General features: G+C 48.5%; 1 protein-coding gene across 1 annotated transcript in view; it reads right to left on the reverse strand.

The window, feature by feature from the left end:
• Window positions 1–561: 561 nt before the first annotated feature.
• OTOP1 (otopetrin 1) overlaps window positions 562–15,434 on the reverse strand; it is a 33,666-nt gene continuing 18,793 nt past the window's right edge. The window contains exons 4-6 of the mRNA XM_070615341.1: window positions 12,540–12,670; window positions 8,591–9,519; window positions 562–1,909 (exon numbers count right to left, since the gene is read on the reverse strand). Coding sequence (XP_070471442.1) covers window positions 1,739–1,909; window positions 8,591–9,519; window positions 12,540–12,670 — 1,231 coding nt within the window. The 3' untranslated portion in view covers window positions 562–1,738. The remainder of the gene's footprint in view (window positions 1,910–8,590; window positions 9,520–12,539; window positions 12,671–15,434) is intronic.

Genomic DNA, 15,434 nt, shown 5'->3' on the forward strand with positions numbered 1-15,434 from the left:
CCATGGGGACCCTAAAATACTTAAGAAGCATGCTGGTGTATTAAAGGAAAAAAAGCAAGTGACGTGCAAATTCGGCATACATAAAGACAATCCCATCTGTGTGTGTGTGAGACTGTGTGCGCACTAATAGGGACCTAGGGACCAAAAATTAACAGCGATTACCTCTAGATCAGTTTCTCAACCTTGGCCCTATTAGCATTTGGGCCACATAATTCTTGCGGGGGGGCTGTCCTGTGCATTGTAGGATGTTTAGCAGCATCCCAGGCCTCGACCCACTAGAGGCCAGTAATCCCCCTCATAGTAACAATCAAAAACGTCTCCAGAGATTGCCAAATGTCCCCTAGGGGACAAGACAGCCCCGGGTTGAAAACCATTGCCCTAGATGGAAGGTATGATAAATGATGTTTTACTTCGCTTTTAGTCTATCTGCCCACTTTTTAGTTTATTCTAAAATGAACATAAACTATCTTAGTCATGTAAAAAAATTCGGTGTTTCTTAATGTCCCACTGCCTGTGCTGTCAAAAAAAGAAATACACTCAGATGAAAAGATGTTCGCATTAGTATTTACAACAAGTGAAGTAATTTTATTATGATTTTAAAATAATTATGGAAAAGCATTTACAAAGGCCTTCCAAATGTCAATTAAGAGGCTTAAAATATTTATAACCTTTGGAATAGGCATCCTGATTTTGAGTATGTATCTTAAGCAATTCTAAATATAGGAAGTACTTTACAAATATGGTTGATTTTTGCAGAGTCATTTATAAAAATAAGAAGTTATAAACACTCTAAAACCAACAGTAGGAAACTCAGTTAACTACAGAACATTCACTCAGTAGACGACATTACAGTGTTAGAACGATATTTACAAAGAGTTTATCGCAATGTGGGGGGATGGTTTATGCCATATTGTTCAGTGGGAAAAAAGTGGATACAATTTGAATCTATCGCCTCATAGCTGGCAAGTATCACAATAGCAACAGTAAAAAGAACCTTTGCATCCACACGGCAAAAAAATACACCGAAATGTTAAAAAGCGATTGTCAATTGAACAATGGCATCCTAGGTGATTTTTTTTCTCTCTACTCTTCTCAAATGTCCAAATTTCCTATAATAAGCATGTGTGTATTTATAATGAGAGACAGAACAGTAAGGTTTATTTTTTTAAAAACTTCAAAATGATCACGAACAAAAATGTGGCAGAATTTCAGGGAAGAAATATGTCTTTGTATTGATCTATATAAAAATAACTTTGTTCAAAAAATGAGACATATTCAGAAAGTACAATATAACCTAAATGTGATTGTCTCTACATTTATCAGTTCTGGGAGGGATAAAATTTAAGGCCGATGATACTAACGCAGACGGTCAGAAAAAGGTTGCATGTAGTAACATGATAACAGAAAATGATTTTTATGAAAAACAAACTGGATAAATTTTTTTTCCAATCTGGGATCACAGTTTTCTAAAACAGAAGATCTCATTTGGAAGGAGATGAAGTAATTTGGGTTTGATTAGAATTAACCAACCAGGCACAGATTTCAGCCGCCTTGTTGATTTTTATCTAACTGGTTTGCTTTCAGCCGGGGTGATGGGCCGTTCCATCCCATGGAAAATACAACCACTGCAGACAAAAGGCGGCCCTCCTCGCATGTGTAAGGCAATATTTGCCCAACTGGCCATTCCCAGGTGGCTCCCAGGCATTCTCTCGTTGGCTCACTTTCACGTTGCCCCAGACTAGATCCTACAATAGACCTCGAAGAGGGAGGCAGCTGCGTGCATTCGGTAGAAAATGGAAAAAGGCATGGCCAGGTTGACCACAATGATCCAGGGTTCAAAGCCGAAGACAGTTTCTTCCAACCCGTTGTCGTACTCGGGGCGGCAGCCGAAGGCAGGAGGGATCCACAGCTGCAAGAGAAGAGGAGTGCGTCCTGGTTCTGCCTAGGAGGGCCCCGCAAGTCCCAGGACTCAGGGGATGTCACCGTGCTAAGGATGACACAGCATCTGCACAGCATTTCTCATCTCCACGGAGCCCGTCGGGGCCCCTGAGCCTTCTCCCTTCCTCAGTCGCCCTCCTGAATGAACGCTTTTCAAACCCATGTGACTCTCTCCACCCCTACGGCCCTCACCTTGGTCAGGGGCTCGGCATCCCCCACCTGAACTGCTGCTGTGCCTCCAAGTGACCGCCCCACTCCACCGGCACCTCCCGTCTACCCCTGCGTGGCTGTGGGAGTGCGCTTTATCAAGCACACATCTGACCTTGTCGCTCCTCTGCTTCTCACTCGCCAGTGGCTCCTGAGCACCTTCAGGAGCAAGTCCAGATCCCCTCCGTGATCCGGAACCCATCGCTTCTCCATGTCCCTCATCCTGCCAGCCTCCTCAGGCCATGCACAGTCCCCAAATGTGCCTCTCTCCCCCAAGTCTTCAGGCCTTTGCTCCTGCCTCTTCCTCTCTGGGGACTCCCACTCTTCCTTCTTCTGCTAAATCCTACCTTCTTCCAAGTTCTGAGACACCACCCCTTCCAGGAAGCCCTCCCAGGAAGCCCTCCCAGATCTAACAGGTCAGGGCAGGAAACCCCTCCGTGTTCCCACAGCCCCCAGTGTTTACCGACAGCAGAGGTTGCCTGTTTACCATCCTGCCTTTACCAACATTGGTGCTTGGAGATCCCAGCCGCTAGGTCTGGGCTGGCGTGTTCTGTGGTCTCCTTTTGGGCTTGTCCTTGCCTTGGAGAGGCAGCCCAGGCCCTGTCCACATCCCCCTGATCAGGGGGAGAAGCACATGCTTTGGAACCAGACCTGCGTTCGTGTGACTTACAGACTATAATTTAACCTCTCCAAGCCTCGGTTTCCTCATCTGTAAGATGGGAATACTAACACCTGTCTCAGAGGGCTCAGATGAGAATAAAATGGCAACTAAGTTTGCAAAACCTAAAGCAATAACCTAGTACTTCTGATGCTCATGGAACCTACACCTGGTCGCCCCTTGTCAGTCTCCCTGTCCCACTTCCTCCTCCTCCACCTCCCCTTGAACTGTCTGGCTCCTCGCCTGCTTCCCTTTCACATGCACACGTCTGCAACTTCCTCCACCCGTGCACTGTGGCAGGCAGCCCCCCGTGATCCCACATCCTTGTGGTGCCCCCTCCCCTTGAGTTGGGCTGAACTTAGTGACTCACTTCTAATAAATAGAATATGACAAAGTCTCAGCATGTGGCTTCTGAGGTTACAAAAGGTCTCTCAAGTCCATGTTGCTCATGTCCTCTTATAAGAAAGGAAGCCAGCGGCCATGCCATGAGCTGCCTGATGGGGAGGCCGTGTGGCCGTGAACCGAGGGAGGGCTCAGGCCAGCAGCGAACAAGGAGCTCAAACTCTCAGCCCAACAACCTGCCAGGAGCTGGATCCTGCCAACAGCCACGCGAGTGGGTTTGGAAACAGATCCCCTCCCCACAACAGTCAAGTCTGGAAATGACTGCAGCCCCTGTGGGCAGTTTGACAGCTGCCTTTGAAGGACCCTGAGCCAGGCGCCCAGCTAAGCCACACTGGGACTCCTGACCCAGAGAAACTGTGGAATAATAAACGTTTGTGGTTTTAAGTTGCTAGGTTTGGGGTAATTTCTTACACAGCAATCAATAACTGCTACATGTGGCTTTCATTAGCATGCACATGCAGGACTCTCCCTGGGTTATATCTCTACGCCACTGTGTTCTCTGGGTTCTGAGACTCTTAGGGGTCCTCCAACCACTCCAGCTGGTTCTTCCTGTTCTGCTTTTCAAGCTCCTCCTTCTTTGCTCAGTCCCTTCATGTTGGCCGATCCCAGGGCTCACTCCTGGGTCCCCTTCACTTCTCTATACTCATCACCCCTGGATGATCTCACCTAGTCCCTGGTTGTAAATACCAGCTATCAGCCTGTGACTTTCCAACCTAAATCACCAGCCTGGTCCACCCTCGAGAATTCCAGGCTCGTGTATCCCATTGGTTACCAGCGTGTCTAAGATGCATCTCAAACTCAGCATGCCTTCCCCATGCCCCACCTCCTCAGTGACATCTTCCTCCCAGTTGCTCAGTCATCTTCCACCCGTTTTTCTCCACCTCCGATTGTCCAGGCCGCCACCCTCATCTCTCACCCGGACCATTGCAGTGGCCTCCTGACTGGCCTCTCTGCTTGCACTCTTGACCCCACAGCCTAGTCAACACTCAGCTGCCGCATTAAATACGATCGTGTCCCTTCCCTGATTAAACCCTCAGAGTCCTCAGAGCCCCTACACGGGATTGTGAAGTCGTCCGTTAGCTGATCCCTTACCGCCTCCAACCCCGCTCCTCGGATTGTCCCCTACCCATCCGGCCCCACCCATGGCCCGTCTTCCTCTTTCTCAGACAAGACAAGCTCACTCCCACCTGGGGTTTTGCACCTGCTGTTTCCTGGAACCCTTGCGGCCAGCTCCTCTCTGCCATTCAGCTCCTAGCTCTAATGTCACTCCCGGAGAGAGTCCTTCTCGCCATCCAGGACTTCTGATCTACAGTGGCCGCCCCAGCACTGTCTCGCACAGCCTCCTTTCTCAATTCTCTGTAGAGCACGAGTCCCTCTAAGGGGTTTTCCCCTTTGATCGTTTATTGACAGTCCTGCCATCTGATTTGTAAGCCCCACAGGAGGAAGGCCAGAGATCTCGGTCATGTCACACCCTCGTCACTCACAGCTGCGCTGGCCCTCAGTAGGTGCTCAGCGGATATATTTTCAGGAAGGATGGGAGGAATGGGGGGAGGGAGAGAGAGAGGGAAGAGGAGGGGAAAAATGAGAAGAAAGGAAGGAGAGATGATTGGACCTCTTTCCTGAAATGCAGACCTTTCTATCTGCTGTGAAATTGGCCGGATTTCTTGCTACTCATCCCATTGGGTCTATGTCCCCTTCCCTTGAATCTGGGTGATGCTGTCGCTGCTTGACCCATAAAATATGGCAAAACCAATGCCATGCAATGTCCACCCCCAGGCCTTAAGGGACTGGCACTTCCAATCTCTTAGAAGGTTGGCTTGGGGCCCTGAGCCGCCCACTAAGAAGTCACGTGGCCTAGACCAGCATGCTGGAGAGCCCACATGCAGATGCTGCAGCCAAGAGTCCCAGCTGAGCCAGCCCTTCAGCCATTCCACCAAGGCATCAGATCTTGGACCCTTCAGCCCAGCTCGTCCACCAGCTTCAGTCAACACCACATGGAACAGGAGAATTTCCCAGCCAAGCACTGCCAGAGTTTCTAAACCGCAAGGTCATAAAACATAATAAAATGGTTGTTTTTATCATACATTTGGGGTTGCTTGTTACACAGCAATAGAAAAGCAGAACATCTGCCTGTTGGCTATGTCCCCTTGGATGTCTCAGAGGCACCTTACAACTGAGCATGTCCAGTACCAAACTCACATACTTCCTTCCACATTGCGCCCCCTCCCAAGACTGCTCCCCCTCCAGAGCCCCCGATCTCCGTAAATAGCATCACCATCTACCCAGGAACTCAAGTCAGGACCTGGGCGTCATCCTCTACACCTCCCCCCCTCCACACACTACAGCATGGATGGACCTGGAGGAAATTATGCTAAGTAGATAAGCCAGTCTCGGAGAGACACACACTGCGTGGTCCCTCCCACATGAGGCACTTGGGTAGGCAAACTCATAGAGACACAAAGCAGGATGCTGTTGCCAGGAGCTGGGCGGGATGGGGAGTTGCTCAATGGCTACAGAATTTCACTTTTGCAAGGTGAAAAAAGGTTGAGAGATGGATGGTGGTGATGCTGGCACACTAGTGTGACTTACTTAACACTACTGAATGGCACGCTTAAAAATGGCTAAGATGGTAAATTGTATGTTATGTGTTTTTTACCACACTTAAAAATTAAATTAAAAAGAAAAAAACGTGAATCAACTCCTGTCACTCCCAGCGTAAAACCCGTGGACAGTTTTCTGTTGCATTTAGGATTAAGTCCTGGCTTACGAGGCCGTGTGACCCGCCCCAGCGCCCCCTCAGCCTCTGGGCACCTTCCTCGTGTTCTAGATACAGGGGTTTCCTTCCAGTTCCTAGAGCGCATCCAGCAAGCCCTGCCCTGGTTTGCATCCACGCCTTCCTCGTGCATGTTGCTCTGCCCAGATTGCCCCACCCCCACCAGCCCCCCTCTCCAGGAGCGAGGCCTTCCCTGACCCCAGCGTTCTCACAGTGCCCTGAACTCCTCCATCCTCACGTCCACCACCCTTTACTGCCCACTCCCCAGCCGCTGACTCCCTCATGTGGATATGCACACCGGCACCTCCAGCTGCAGCCTCTGTGCCAGCTCCTGGGCCTGGAGAAGAACCATGCCTGCCCTCTGCCAGGTGTCTCTGGCACAGCATGGGATCATCCACAGGGTCTCAAAGTGCTGCCCTTCGAGTCGGCTCCCGGCATCTTAAGACATCGTCTTCAGTGATTTCCATCCTCTGGCTGATTGCAGGCAGGCCTGGGCCATCAGGCGCGGAGAACAGAGATGAGGAGACAGGAGCATCCTCCCCCTGGGAGGAACCCACAGATTCTAGTATCACAAGCAGTGCTATTCCTGTTGGAGCCAGTCCAAGAACACAAGCCAAGTGCTTCACCCGGTGGTCAAGCTAAGGACCAGCAAGGGGAATGTGGCTTTCCTGTACTTACCAGAAAGAGATACACTCACACCTCGGGGTACGTCCAAAAACAATATGCTTTAGGGGACTTCTAGAACCAACCCTGACTTTATAAGAAATTGAGCAGATACACCTCCCTCTCACATAAAATGCAGCCCTGCCGTACTCACTAACACCTCTCTCTCGTTTTCCTGTTTAACTGCTTTGTTCCCTGCTGTGCCCACAGCCCTGACTTAGTTCCTGGCACACAGCAGGTTCTCCATAAATGTCTCTTAGATGAAAGAAGAGGGCCCACCTAGAACCAAACCCTTTTGGGGCCCCTTCTCCTTCAGAGCTCCTCCTAACTGTCTGCAAACCTGGAGGGGGACTGAGGCCCCAGTGACTGAGACCCCAAAGTGGGAATCCAATTTGATTGGCAGACACATTTTGGCCTGGGATGGACCCTCCACTTTTGTGGCCCTAGTGTAACTTATGTCCAATGCTGCAGCCCCTGGGTGTACACCAGCTGAACTGATGGGGAGGAATCTCAAAGCCAATGAGCTGCTGGGGAAACCGAGTGGCCCTGATGAAAGGAGGCTGGCAGTGGAGAGCTGGCTGTGATGACGGCAGGCTCCATAGACCGGGGCGTCCCCACCATCCCGCCAGCCAGTCATTGCAGAGGCCTCTGTGGTGCCAAAGGCTGCTTCTCCCTCCTTTTACCAAGCCCTGCCATCCCCCTACATGTTTCTAGAACAAATCCCACAGCACACAATGTTTTTCATTTCTTTTTCTTCTCTCCATCCGCACTGCCACTGCCCTGGCTCAAGTTCCCATCATTTTCTATCTAGGCACCTGCAGGGCTTCTGTTCCGGCCTCCTTCCTGCACACAGCTGCTAAGGGGTCATTCCAAAACACACATCTGAGAGCATCCTCAATTGCCCTCAGCATAAAGAGCAGACTCAGCAGGCTTAGGAAGTCTGCTCCGGCCAGACCATGTAACTGGACCCTCCATCCCATTTCCCGCTCTGCTGCTCTGCTTAACGTCTACGGAATTCATGCTCAACTGCTTCATGCTCCCCAAATCAGCCAGGGTGTCTTTCGCCTCTGTGTCTTTGCACATTGTGTGCCCTCTGCTCCAAACACTTTTCCTTACTTTGACCACCATTGCTTTGACTTTCAACCATTCCTGGAGGCCAAAGCAGATGCTAGTGACCGACTGACTGTACATCTTCTTCTTTCTTGCTACCTTCCATCATAGAGGCTGGAAAGCAAACTATCCACTTCCCCAGCCTCCCTCGCAGTGAGGGGCAGCCACATGAGAGACATTGCCTGGCACCAGTCCTTCCCTCCTTTTTCCTGTCTTGAACCCAGATGTGATGCCTGGTACTACTGCAGCCATCTTATGACCATGTGGCAACAAGGATCACACCGAGCGCTGTCAGGTAGAAAGATGAACATTGCCTGGATCCTCAGTGATAAGGTTCAGCTGCCAGGCCAACTCTGAGCAGCCAACCTCCAGAATTCTTATCTTAAGACTGAAGATGCTGCTGGTCAAGCTTTCTATTTATTTACAGCCAAAAGCACTCCTAATTGAGACTGAGCCTCACCTCAAGCATCCCCTACTCATTGAACTCCCCCTGGACCCATGCTCCTATTATCCCTCGCACACACGCCTGTCCCACCCTTGCCATACTCATCGTATTCTATTTTTAACTTGTCTCCCTCCCCCGCTAGACTCTGACCTTTCTGAGGAAAGAGAGTAAGTCTTCTCCCCTTTAATCCTTAGTTCCCACCCAGCCCCTGGCACACAGCAGGTACTCAGTAAGGACCTGCTTTGTAGACTATAAGCCTATGTTCTAGCCTCATTTTTAAGCCTTACACTTAAATTATTTTGACTACAAGCTGCCTCCATCCCTTATTTGAAAAAGGCAAGGAAAATAGATTAATTAATTTTTTTAAATAAATAGACAACTGGATGCAGATTACCGAAATATTGCAGAGGAACAAAAAGGCTGTGATATTCCTCAAGACTCGTCTCTTGGCATTGCCCTGCAGGAAACGGGGGTGGCAGGCTGGGCCCAGAGCCCCCTCCCGGCTCCTCTCCTCCTCCTCTTTGCCACAGCCCTCTCTCAGACACGTATTTCCGTTGACTGCAGGTGGCATCTTGCTGCCCTGGGGAGTCACGTCTCCAGCCACGGCTCCACGCTTGAGGGAGAAAGAAGTGAGGGATGTGGCATTGCCGGTGCAGACGGTGACCACCCGCAGGGTCCTGATGTCCTCAGAGAGCTTCTCGGGCTCCCGGTGAGTGGACTCGATGATGAAGAGGTTCTGGATGTATTTCTCGACGATCACCAGGACGGAGTAGGGCAGATTGTACCAGGTGTACGGGGGGCAGGACTCAGCACAGAAGATGGCCAAGATGGAGCCCCAGGAGATGAGCCAGGAGCCGAAGGCAGTGCCCACCAAGAGGTCCACGTCCAGTTTGCGGGCCGGATTTTTGGACTCATCTAGTGATTTCTCATCTATCCTGTAAATCTGGATTCCAACCAGCCCTGCAGCTCCCATGAGCATCAGCAAGGTGATGGCGTACAGGTAGAACATGATGAGTGCCGACTCACTCTTAGTTTTGGAACGCCCGATCTGAATCAGATACACCACCACAACCCCGATCGTGGCGGCCAGCACGGTCAAGCCCAGGACCAAGCCCACCATGACCCCGTGAAACTTGAACTGAATCTTCCGATGCTGATGACTGTCTACTTTGCGTCCAACGTTTTTCCACAGGACGTAGAGCATTGTGGAAGCCAGGATCTGATACTCTATGTTGAAAGGGTAGAGATAGTAAACCCCTTGTGAGATGGCAGAGCAGAAGGTCGGGGGTGTGCAATTACACGGAGGTGTGTGGTCATCTAAAACTGGGAGAGAGAGGCAGATCCAGGGGAGGGCGGTTAGCACGTTCAGTGGGGAAGCGGACAAGCACAAAGAAATACTGTCACTGTGGATTCATGCTCAGGCTTTCCCATTGAATCAAAAGCTTTAGTTCATGGCTTATTATCATATTTAATATCACGGTTAAATTGACAAGCATGACCATCCCCGAAGAGTACTAACCACATGAATCATATTTTATCCACACACTGGAATATCATACAGCCAGTATAATGGCATTGTAGAAATTTACTTATCAACATATAAAGACGTTCACAAGATATTGTTAAACAAAAGCAGCCTGCCAAGAGGGACAGAGTATGACTCTCTTCTTGTAAATTATAGATACATACGTGATAAATAGATCTATAGATAAAGAGACAGACAGATATAGGAAAATCTGGAAAGACATAAACTAAACTGTTAACAATGGTTATCGCTGGATGGAAAAAGGGCAGGTGATTCTTCCTTTCTTTTCAGTAAATGAAATTTTTATAGTGTCCTTTTATGTTCCTTTTACTGAGATACAATTGACATATAACATTGTGTAAGTTTACAGTGCACAATGTGCTATTTTCTTCTAGATTTTGCTTCACTGCATTTTCTAAGCTTTCTTTGTGAATATGAGTTCCATATGTGATTTTTAAATTATTTTTTAAAAGATAACTTTGTGACAGAAAATTCCCCTTCTTATTAGCAAAGACTGTCCTCTTGAGAATATCAGACGTGGGCAAGTATGACACGACATGGGCACCCTCCAAACCGATGGCAGGAGTGCGAGTTGGAATTAGCTTCCAGAAGACCCTTAGCAATGGTATAAAGAACTGTTTCATAACAAGGAGGGAAAATGCTGTTAATAAATAATGCAATACGTAACAAAAGCCTAAAAGATGATATCGATATAGTCTGACCTATAACTTCAGTCAATTTTAAGGAAGAAATCAAAATGTAATCAAAGCATTAGGTAAAATTGTGTGCGTGTGTGAAAGAGAGAGAGAGAGAGAAATCCCAATGTGCAACAATTTAGAAATTAAGTGAATTTTGATACATCCACACAATGGAATAGTAAGCAACCATTAAAAATTATAATTAAGTTGTGTTTTAATGATACAAGAAAATAATCATGTTACAATAACAATGGAAAAAAGTAAGAACAAATTATATATCCAGTATTTTTTAAATGCATATCACAACCCAGTATTTGGTTGTGAAATAAATTTATAGGGTATCAACCAGTATTTTTTTTTTAACAGAATGGAATTGTAATGTAATAGAAGGAATGGAATCGAATACAATAGAAATTTGAGAGTGTCTCTGATATAGTAAGGTGACTATTTTATGACATATGTGTACACACACAGGTATGTGTGCATTCGGATTGCAATGTAAAATCTATTTTTTATTGTGGGTTGTAGTCAAGAAAAAACTGAATATATACAGCATGATTTCAACTAGAAATTAACAGCACACTACAAAGAAATCAGCAAATGCTAACAGCATTTAACGGTGTTTCTGGGTAGGCATCATCGTGGGTTTTTTCTTTACTCTATGGCAGGGTTTTAAGTTAGGATACGCATGTACTAATTACGAAAGCAGGTGGAAAAGCCTCATGGTAGCATTAATCACCCTCCCTTTTGCAAAATACTCTGCAATTTTCAAAGCATAAGGAGTTTCCTCACCACTTAGAACCCAGCCAGTACCATGCAAAAGATGGGGAGAGGTCAAGAGGACAGGTCAGATTAACAGAGGGTTAGAGCTGACGGAGTCCTTTTTCATAAAATAATGTAATCCCATCTTTTCACAAAGAGCTCAGGAGCCAGATCAAATCCTGGCTCAATCACTTCCTCGCTGTGTGACCTGGGGCTTGTCACTTCTCTGTGACTGGATGGCTTCATCTGCATACTGAGGTCAACGTCGTCCACCTCAGACTGTTGGGACAAGATTAAATGAGGTGCATGCAGTGGCTGGGACCGCGCCAGGCACTCAGCAAATGCTTAACAAAGCTGTGCTTTTGTCACTGTTGTCATTGCCGTCACTGTTATTGATACCGAGGAAATGAGGCCCAAAGAGAGAGAAGGATCTTGCCGAGAGGGGGCTGCTAGCAGGGGGTGGTGACGAAATAATAGCACGTGCCCCTGATTTCATCATCCCCACCCACTGGTGAGGAAACGGGTTTAAAGTTGCTCTCTGTGACCGGCCTGGGGTCATACAGTGAGTATAGACGTGCAGTGCATTAAGGCTGGAGGGACGCTTTCAGAGTACATGGTTCAGGTCCCCTTACTTTACAGATGAGAAAAGGAAGGCTCAGAGAGGTTGAATGGCTTCCAAAGGTCACACAGCTGGTACGTGATGGGAACAAGACCTAAACCTGAGACATCCAGTTCCCAGCACAATGCACTTTCCTCTCAACACCAATGTTCTAATATAGAAGCGATAGGTCATACATGAAAAAAAAGCTTTGGAAGATAGAATTCAAAAATAGAAAGATTAGCACTACAGGCTCTCAAATAGGAGCAAGGAGGAATAAAGATGGGCCAAAGTCATAAGCCAAGTAGAGTTAAATAAAAACTTCCATGAACTAAAACCTATTAACCACAACCTACCATCAGACTTCCGTGGACTTTTTAAAGCTATACTTCCAGCGGGAAGAACTGGTAATAAAGGCTTAATTGAAAACACAAACACAAACAACCACCAATCTTCCATAGGTATAAACAAAGACCTTCATTTCCATATCAAACTGGACCTTGAAAAATGGTGATCAAAATGATAGGGGCCGACAAGTCCCTGAGTCACTGGAGAAACCTTTAATTATGCTCCACACCCTGCCATGGAGCAGAACGAGAGACTGAGGAGGTTTCGATGGATTTTCAACAACAGAGGATTGTCTGGCCGATGCTGAGCTGGGTGGACCCTGCGGCTCTTTGGAACCTGTCCCTCCATCTCTGCGCGTTCCGGTCCCTGTAGGTTTCCAAGATGCTCCAACACCGGAGCCCTTACCACTCACCTATGGAGATGTTGCCAAAGCCCAGAGTGATGAGCCGTTCCTTGTGCTCGTTCAGCTGGTGCTTGGACTCATTCAGGACACTGTTGGCCCACAGAAGCAGGTTGGTGAACACCGAGTGGATCACCCCAAACCTGAAAACACAAGGACTCAGTCGTTGAGTAGCCCTGGGAAGCGCCAAGCCCCATGGGGTGAGACAGACACGTTGCACACACACACAACACACACATCCCTCCTTCTTAGCCACGGTTCGGGTTTCATCTGGCAGCTCCGGCTCTGGGTGGAGCCCCCGTCTGGCTGGGAGGGGCAGTACCACAGGACCTTCCAAAACCATAGTCTTGGCACTCTGCCTTAACCTCGAACCTGCCTGTACTCAATGCGTTGTCTACGGGACACAAAGAAACTGGGTCTTGGAAGCAGTGATACAGGGATGGAAATTTACTAAAAGCAGGCAACCAAGCCTGCCATACCCCAAACCATTTCTTCCAGAAGGGAAGAGGAGAGAACAATGAGTGAAAGATGAAAGGGCTACACTGGAAATCTGGAGAGTTGGGTGTACCCTTTCTGTTGGTTGGCCAACCCAACGATCATCATCCGCCTCCTCTACCTTGCCACTTACCTCTAAAGACACCAAAACAAGCCAGAGACTTGCTGTCTGGCCTCCCTGGCAGCGAGGCATGGCCATTCTGGCCAGTGGGATGTGAGGTGAAGTCTACTGGGCACTACTGAAAAGCTTTTGCTTTCTTGATGAAAGAGATAAGAATGAGAAAAGCCTACTGACTGTGCCTCCCTCCTTTTTTCCAGGCTTGAATGTAGATACGAAGGCTAGAGTTGTGGCAGCTATCTTGTAACCATGAAGCAACCTGCATGGGCTGAAACCCTGACCCACTGAGGACGGCAGAGTGGAAATGTAGGAAGAGTCTGTTCTGTGACAACCTTGTTGCACTGCTGGAGGCTCAGACACCTTCAGGAATTAGACCATTGTCACAAATAGAGTAAATAGCCGCATTGTGGTCTGAAGAGTTAGTAAGCAGCAGGGCTGCTCCAGTCTGACGGAAGAGGCCTGCCCTTGCCTCCATGCCATACTGCCTCCAAAGGAAGAAGAAAAGGGATGAAGCGGAAGGTGGACACTGGATTCTGGGGAATAGAGGAGAGATGTGGGGCAAATGTGGCTCCAGTGGGGTCACTGACTGCTTCAAAACCTCTGAAGTCGCGCCATGCCTGCCGGTTTAAACTGCAGCTTTGGTAGCTTCCAGGGTACTTAACAGTGGGCCTTGCATGCCACAGGTGTGGCCAATCCCGGGATTCGAGAGAGGCACCCCTTCAAGCTCTCTCTGTGGCTGGTCATGCCTCAGTTGGAGAGCAGAGGCCCGGAGGAAGCAAGCCCCCTCGCTGCCTAACCAAGAGCTCGCTCTCGCATAATCTGTCCACAGGAAAAACGGTGCAGCTGGCTCCTCAACCCTGACCTTGCCTCTCCTCGGAGTTTTAGCCCCAGCTGACCCCTCTAGGGTTCCCATGAGCGACGGCCTGCAAAATCTCCCTTCATTTGAGCCCTGGCTTCCTTGGGCAGCTGTGTAATGTCCAGGCACAACTGGAGAAGGAAACAGCCTCCTAGGCATGTGGGAGGCAGGTGTTTGCCCATCTGCTCGCCCCTGGTGCTGGCCCAGTTGCTATCGGTTGTGGCCAGCCTTCCCCGAGGCCTCTGGAAGGCTTTGTATAGAGCTTTTGACAAACGCAGACAATGCTGTTTGCCTCAGACTGGCTGGCTTTTCTTTGACTCATAATGCACACAACTCTCCTTTCTTCTCCACTTTCCTGGTCCAGATGGCGCTGTCCACAGCCAGGCCCACAGAACCTGAGGGGTGATGCCGATGTCAATGCCGCCCGCAGCTGCAGACCATGCTGCCATGCAAGCTCCCTGCGAGCCAGCAGCCTCCCGCTGGTTTGATCTGGAAACCATCCTACAAACTAAAGGCAGACACCATTTGCTCATGCCAAGCTTCCTTTCTCATACTCGGATCCCATAAACCCGGACCACAATAAAGCAGAGGCTTCCATGAGCCATTTCTGAGCTCAAGTTATGTTTCCAGCTCTGCTTTCGGAGCTGCTGTTCCTCTAAACCTCGCCCTTGGGAAAAGAAAAGGACTCAAACCAACAAGAGGAATTCTCAGATCAGGAGAAAAGTCCCTGTATGTACTAAAAGTGTAGGATAGTAGAGTATTGGCTCAAAAGACCAGAAAAAAACAGTAAGGCCAAGGGTGGTAAGTTCCTAAGCCTTCAGGGCCTGGCACGAAATGTCAGTGAATGAAGCAGGTCTAGCATGACATTAGGGAGTGGTGGGGACTGAAGCAAACTTAGGGGGCAGCTCCCATCTGGAGGGAACAACCCTGATTCAGTTCTAGCCCTTTGGTGACATGCACATTTTGCATTGCCAAATCTTCCATTTTGTTTGAAGAAGTCTAAATTTTCTAGAGAAGTCTAAATCGAAAACCTAAAGGTGATAAGTAACTCAAAAATGTTCCACACTTTGCCCTACAAACCAAACAGGCTAAATCAAGCTATTGGCATCTCTGGTTCAAGCCACTCACTGTCCAGTCTAGGAAAGGGCCCAGAGACAGGGAGTGACTTGTCTCCAGTCACTCAACAAGCAAGGCCAAGTAAGGGCCATGTCCCAGTCCCCCAGAGGTCCCCTGGATGAAAGATCCTCATGGTAAATGTCTGGGTACCTGGCCCAGAGCAGCGTTCATGTGTGCATATAGGGCTTTCTTAAGTAATAATAATAGGTGGCACTGAGGTAATTCACCCCATTATCCTATAGATTCTTTCTCTTGATCCTCACAATCACCCCAAGAGAGAGGTGGATGGAGGTAGTCATAGACCCAACATCGATCACTTCCT

This window comes from Equus przewalskii, chromosome 3 (genome assembly GCF_037783145.1).
Source record: "Equus przewalskii isolate Varuska chromosome 3, EquPr2, whole genome shotgun sequence".
NCBI lineage: Eukaryota > Metazoa > Chordata > Mammalia > Perissodactyla > Equidae > Equus > Equus przewalskii.